At 47.6% G+C, this 6878-nt stretch overlaps 1 protein-coding gene across 1 annotated transcript in view; it reads left to right on the top strand.

Moving 5' to 3' along the window:
- Positions 1 to 486: 486 nt before the first annotated feature.
- Positions 487 to 6878, top strand: part of PPM1D (protein phosphatase, Mg2+/Mn2+ dependent 1D) — a 27225-nt gene continuing 20833 nt past the window's right edge. The window contains exon 1 of the mRNA XM_081346645.1: positions 487 to 1796. Coding sequence (XP_081202771.1) covers positions 1250 to 1796 — 547 coding nt within the window. The 5' untranslated portion in view covers positions 487 to 1249. The remainder of the gene's footprint in view (positions 1797 to 6878) is intronic.

Here is a 6878-nt window from a genome sequence, read left to right as displayed (position 1 = left end):
TGAAGATTCTATTCTATTCTATTCTCAATAGAGATTCTATTCTATTCTATTCGTTTGGACTTAAATGTTGCATTGCTTGAAAGATTCTTTCGCTAATTTTAAAGTTTTGAAGCTGCCTTTTGCGCAGTTTGGGATTGAAAGGCGGCTTCAAGCGTTAGTGGCATAACCATTTTATTTTGCATTTCAAATGAACCGGCAGGGTTGGAAGGGAACTAGGTATAATTTAGCCTAATGAAGAGGAGGGTGGGGTGGGGGGGGGAGGGGAGGGAAAAATCCCAAATTCGGTGAAAGTAGTGAGAGTTCCCCCTCCCACTTTAATCCAAATATCAGCCTCTGCCCTTTGACACCCCCCTCCCCTCCTTTCTGTCCCAGCCCCGGGAGCAAATAAAACTTGCCCGCCATTCCTTCCAGTTCCTCTCCCTTTACTTCCCCCAGCTATCAAACCTTTTTTTTTTTAAAGTGGGGGGTGGGTGGGTAGCGCGGAGCAGGATTCGAACGTTTCTCCCCCCCCCCCCGAGCCCCTTCTCGGACTCGTCCGAATCCAACCTAACCCAACCAAGACCCAGACAAGGAAAAAAAACGCTTTTATTTTATTTTATTTTATTTTATTTTTTTGCCTTTGGAGGAGGAGGAGGAGGGAGAAAAAAATAAAAAAGAGAGAGAGAAAAAAAAGAGAGAAAGGGATGGGGAGGGGAGGGGGGTGGAGCGTGGGCGGGGCCAGCGGGAGACGCGCTTTGTAGGCGAGCGGCGAAAGGGTGGGTGGTCCCTCCTCCTCCTCCTCCTCCCCCCTCCTTTTGGAACGTTGAGCTCCCCAGCGTTCCATCGGCGATTGTTCCGCGGCGCTTTCCCTTTCACCGACCGCCTCCCCTCCCCCTCCCCCCCGCCTTGTTTCTCGCTTCCTCGCCAACGTTTCCAAGGCGGAGGAAAAGGAGGAGGAAGAAGAGGAAGAGGAGGAGGAGGAGGAGGAGGAGGAGGAGGAAAAGAAGAAAAAGGCATGTCGGAACAGCGCCTCTGCCGCTTCCTTCCCGGCGCGTGTAAACAATAATAAGAAGAATAATTTAGAAAAAAGGCCAGCCAGGAAAGAAAAGAAGAAAGAAAGGAAAAAAGCGAAAGGAAAAGTGTCGTCCGGGGGGGGGGGGAAGACAAAAAAAAAAAAAGAAGCGAAGCCCGGAGCTTCGCGCGGCCCATCGCCGGCCGCTCCTCCTCGCCCGTCGTCTTGCCCGGCGGAGGCGGCCCGCTTGCCCCGCGCATGGAGGGGCTCCGCTCGCTGGGGGTGAGCATCTTCTCCGACCAGGGAGGCAGGAAATACATGGAGGACGTGACCCAGGTCGTGCTGGAGCCGGAGGAGGAGGAGGAGGAGGACGACGACGAGGAGGAGGAAGAGGAGGAGGAGGAGAAGGAGAAGAAGAAGGAGAAGAAGGAGGAGGAGGAAGAGGAGGAGGAGAAGAAGAAGAAAAAGGAGGAGGAGGAGGAGAAGAAGGAGAAGGAGGAGGACGCCGCCGCCGGGAGAGGAGCAGCCCCGGGCCGGGCCGGGATGCCGAGCGAGCCCTCCCCGACTCCTCGGGCGTCCGTGCCGGCGGCGGCCTCGTCGTCGTCGTCGTCGGGGAGGCCCTCGGTGGCTTTCCTGGCCGTGTGCGACGGGCACGGCGGGAGGGAAGCGGCCGACTTCGCCCGGGAGAACCTCTGGCCCTTCATCAAGAAGCAGAAGGGCTTCCGCTCCGCCGAGCCGGCCGCCGTCTGCGCCGCGCTGCGCAAGGGCTTCCTCGCCTGCCACCGCGCCATGTGGAAGAAGCTGCGTGAGTGGCTGGGCTGGGCTGGGCTGGGCTGGAAAGGCCGGCTGGAGCCGCGGGGGGGGGGGGCGCTCCGGAGGACGGCAACCGGGCGCCCCTCGGAAGCCGACCCTCCTTCCCTTCTTCCCTCCCTCCCGTCCCCTTCCTTCCTTTCCTTCCTCCCTCCCCCTCTCTCCCTTCCTTTCTTCCTTTTCCTCTCCCCTTCCTCCCTCCCTCCACTTCTCTCCCTTCTTTCCTTCCCTCTTTCCTCCCCCTCCCTCCTTTTTCCTTCCCTCCCTTCCTTCTTCCCTTCCCCTTCCTCCCTCCCCCTCTCTCCCTTCCTTTCTTCCTTTTCCTCTCCCCTTCCTCCCTCCCTCCACCTCTCCCTTCTTTCCTTCCCTCTTTCCTCCCCCTCCCTCCTTTTTCCTTCCCCTTCCTTCCTTCTTCCCTACCCCTTCCTCCCTCCCCCTCTCTCCCTTCCTTTCTTCCTTTTCCTCTCCCCTTCCTCCCTCCCTCCACTTCTCTCCCTTCTTTCCTTCCCTCTTTCCTCCCCCTCCCTCCTTTTTCCTTCCCCTTCCTTCCTTCTTCCCTTCCCCTTCCTCCCTCCCCCTCTCTCCCTTCCTTTCTTCCTTTTCCTCTCCCCTTCCTCCCTCCCCCCACTTCTCTCCCTTCTTTCCTTCACTCTTTCCTCCCCCCTCCCTCTCTTCCTTCGTCCTTCCTTTCTCCCTCCCCCTCTCTCCCTTCTTTCCTTTCCTCCTTCCTTCTTTCCCCCCTCCCTCCCTCCCTTTTTTCTTTCCCCTTCCTTCTTCCTTTTCCCCCCTCCCTTCCTTCCCCTTCCTTCCTTCCTTTCCTTCCTTCCTCCCTCCCTCCCTTCCTTCCCCCTTCTTTCCTTTCCTGCCCCTCTCCCTTTTTTCCTTCCCCTTCCTTCTTTCCTTTCCCCCTCCCTCCCTCCCTTCTCCTTTCTTCCTTCTTCCCCTTCCTCCCCCCTTCCCTTCCTTCTTCCCTTCCCCTTTCTTCCTTCCCCTAAAATCCTTCCCTTTCTCCCCCCACCCCCCTCGCTTCCCTCACTTAATCATCCAGGCAGACTGCTGGATGCCTTGCAGACATTATTTTTATTTTATTTTATTTTGATTCCATCCCGGAAAACTTCCTTCCAAATCAAGGGGTTGAAAGAATGGCAGTTTAAGGAGAGACCAGTGTCTGTGTGTGTGTGTGTGTGTGTGTGTGTGTGTGTGTGTGTGTGTGTGTGTGTGTGTTTCTTCCACACACCCATGTTTTTCTCACATTACATGTGAATGGTTTTTTAATGCCGGCTTTTCACCGGGAGGCATTTCACAGTGGAAGTTGGGGTCGGTAGAACTAGTTGTAAGACCGTCTGGAGGGCTTCAAACGGGATGGCTTAGGGTTTTGCCCATGACCCTAAGCCGGGTGGACGTGTGTGAAAGCAAAACAAAGAATCTGGGATGGTAGCTTGATGAATGGGCTGCCTGCTTTTGCAGATCATCCATTTCTGTTGGGGCAGCAAAATCAAACTAACTAACAAAATACATAAAGGTAAAAAGGTAAAGGTTCCCCCGCACATGTGTGCTAGTCGTTTCCGACTCTAGGGGCCGGTGCTCATCTCCGTTTCAAAGCCGAAGAGCCAGCGGTAAAAACCCCAAACAGAAAACAATCAACAACTTGGACCTACAAGGTATTCTTCCTATAACTAAACCTTTCACACGCACCCTAATTCTGTAAATAATAATAATGAGGAAATAATCCTGTGATTATTAGCTGGTTTTTAATGCCCGGTTTTGTTTTGTTTTTCATTGGCCTTCTCTAGTGGCGTGTTTATGAAAAAACATGTAAGCCATCTTCCGACTTGTGAGTTGCATGCAGAAGCAATTCCTTAGATTCAGGGACGGGAGGGTGGGCTGTGTTTTTACATAGTTGGTTGTAGAATTTGACCCGGGTTTGTTTGAACCAGGGTTCCCCCTACTTTCCGCCCTCAAGATGGGTTGGGCATCCATATCCTACAAATGTTTGGGGCCCAATTCAAATACAGATCCTGGGGTTTCTTATCCATGTTGTGGGTCCAGTCCATGTGAATGTTACTAACCGAAAGAAGGAGGTTTATTCAGGTAATCCTCGGCTTACAACCGCAGTGTCTTAGCTAAGCAGTGTAGTTAAGTCAGTCCCGCCTGATTTTACAAACTTTACTTCCTTTTTTGGCCCTGATCATTAAGCCAGTCACTGCGGTTGTTAAGTGAATCTGGCTTCCCCCATTGACTTTGCTTGTCATAAGCCAGCTGGGAAGGTTGCACATGGGGATCACATGATCCTGGGACGCTGCAGCTCTTTAAATACTTGGCGGTTGCCAAGCGCCCAAATTTTGTTTGTGTGACAGTGGAGGGGATATTATGATGCTTGCAAGCACGTAGTCTGGTCTTGAGTCACTTGTTTTCATTGTCGTTACACCTTTGAACCGTCACTAAACGAGCGATTGTAGGTCGAGGCATACCTGTATTACTGGATTCAGGATTGATCTTTTTAGCTTTGGATGAAATGGCTTGCATTAACATTCATACAACCATTATATGCAAGCCATATTCTCAGCACACAGCTGGCTACCTCATATTCCAGTGATGGCGAACCTTTTAGAGACCCAGTGCCCCCAAGTGTGTGTTGTGAGAATTTTATATTTTGGCCCCAAAATATTAGTGTCATGCCTGAATCTAGCTTTTATAGTTTTTTCCCAATGTATTAGAGCAGGGGTCTTCAAACCTGGCCCTTTTATGACTTGTGGACTTCAACTCCCAGAATTCCTCAGCCAGGCATGCTGGCTGAGGAATTCTGGGAGTTGAAGTCCACAAGTCATAAAAGGGCCAAGTTTGAAGACCCCCTGTATTAGAGTCAGATGTGTGAATCCAACTTTCACTTTTTTCTAATATATTAGTGACATGTTTCAATCCAGCTTTTGTCATTTTTTCCTAAGATATTAGAGTCTCCTGTGAATCCAGCTTTTCCCCAATATATTAGTGTCATGTGTGAATCCAGCCTTATAAGTATTTCCCAATATATTAGTGTCATGTGTGAATCCAGCATATATTTTTTCCTAATATATTAGTGTCGTGTGTGAATCTTAGCTTTTATAAGTTTCCCAATATATTACGAGTGGAATGTGTGACTCCTGCTTATATATTTTTCTAATATATAAGTGTCATGTCTGAATCCAGCCTTTGTAATTTTTTCCCAATATATCGAGTGAAATGTGTGAATCCAGCTTTTTTCCCCTAATATATCAATGTCATGTGTGAATCCAGCTTGTATATTTTTCCTAATATATTAGTGTCATGCATGAATCTAGCTTTTGTAATTGTTCCCCGCTATATTAGGGTCATGTGTGAATCCAGCTACCCTGTTCTTCAAAGAACAAGGTTGACTCCCTTATTTAATGCCAAAATACTCTTGTGCCTAAATTATGTATGCTCAGGTGAAGATTGAGACCAGTTGAAATGTATGAGTCACACTGTATATTCCTCAAACTGGTAAGGCCAGCTAAACTCACTAGACTAGAGTGAATTTCGGAATCCAGACAAGTAAGCGTAGAGTTCCTGAAATACAGGTAGGCCTCAACTTACGATGACAATTGAGCCCAAAATTTACGTTGCTAAATGAAACATTGGTTGAGTATACAGGCAGGCCTCAACGTAGGACCACGATTGAGCCCAAAATTTAGGTTGCTAAATGAAACATTGGTTCAGTGAGTTTTGCCTCATGTTGTGACCTTTCTTGCCTCGGTTGTTAAGTGAATCACTGCAGTTAAGTTGGTAACACTGTTGTTAAGTGAATCTGGCCTCCCCACTGATTTTGCTTCTCGGAAGGTTGCAGAAGGGGATCACGTGACCCCCTGAGACACTGCCACCGTCATAAATATGAGCCAGTTGCCAGGTGTCTGAATTTTGATCACGTGACCACGGGGAGGCTACAACGGTCATAAGGGTGAAAAATACAAGTCACTTTTTTTCAGTGCTGTGGTAACTTTGGACGGTCACTAAGTAAATTGTAAGTTGAGGACTGTCTGACCCTCTTTTGGAAAAAATGTGATGAGATCTTTGTGTGTGTGTGTGTGTGTTGGCTTTTTTTGCTGCCGCTAACTCAGGCTGAGAGTAAAATTGGCCCCTCATGAAATGCCCCTGAGGGGATTCTAGGTCTGAATACTTAGCTTCCATTAAAAGGGAATAAAAGCAATTCTCCTCCTAATCTTGTTTTGCAATAATGCCCTGAACAGTTTTCTACTGTTTTTTAAAGTGGGAAATGGTTTAGGCTTACTTTATACCCACTGCCAAATGAAATCAATCAGCAATGATCTCAGGATTCTTGTAGCAATCAATCAGAGTAGAGCTGAAAGGGACCTTGGAGGTCTTCTAGTCCAGCCCCCCCCCCTCAAGCAGGAGACCCTATACATTTCAGACAGTCCAGCCTCTTCTTAAAAAGCTCAAATGTCAAATTTGGTGTCAAATTTGGCAGAAATGGCTAAGATTTCTGCTTATTTGAAGGATCATTCACAAGAAAGATACATTTCGGTCTGGAGAAGATGGATAGATTATATTCAGAACAAATATGGGACTAAAAAGTTTCATCTAGCTTATGAATGAATTATAGAATGATATTAATATTAGTATGTTTTTATGGTATTTTTATTAGTTTTTATTATATTTTATTAGTATTGTTTAATAATATGGATATTATCTTGTTTTTATGTTATTATTATATTTACTTTTATTTTGTTTGTGTTCATGTTAAAGGGGAGTTAAAGTGCGTTAGGAACTTGGTTACATATATAGTTGATTAATGTTATTTAGATTTTGATTATTATTTTTGTAACCCTGTATTCAGTTCTGGGGGGAGGGGGAGGGGGTGGTTTGGGGGTGGGTTTGTATTGTAACTTTTATAAAACCTTTTAATAATAATAATTTAAAAAAAAAGCTCCAGTGATGGAGCGCCCACCATTCTGGTGGCAAGTTGTTCCACTGGTTAATTGTCCTCACTATTAGGAAGTTTCTCCTTAATTCCAGGTTGCTTCTCTCCTTGATCAGTTTCCATCCGTTGTTTCTCCTCCTTCCC

The sequence above is a fragment of the Vipera berus genome, assembly GCF_964194415.1.
Source record: "Vipera berus genome assembly, chromosome: 1".
Lineage (NCBI taxonomy): Eukaryota > Metazoa > Chordata > Lepidosauria > Squamata > Viperidae > Vipera > Vipera berus.
The sequence above is the reverse complement of the archived record's forward strand: the minus strand, read 5'-3'. Positions and strand labels throughout refer to the sequence as shown.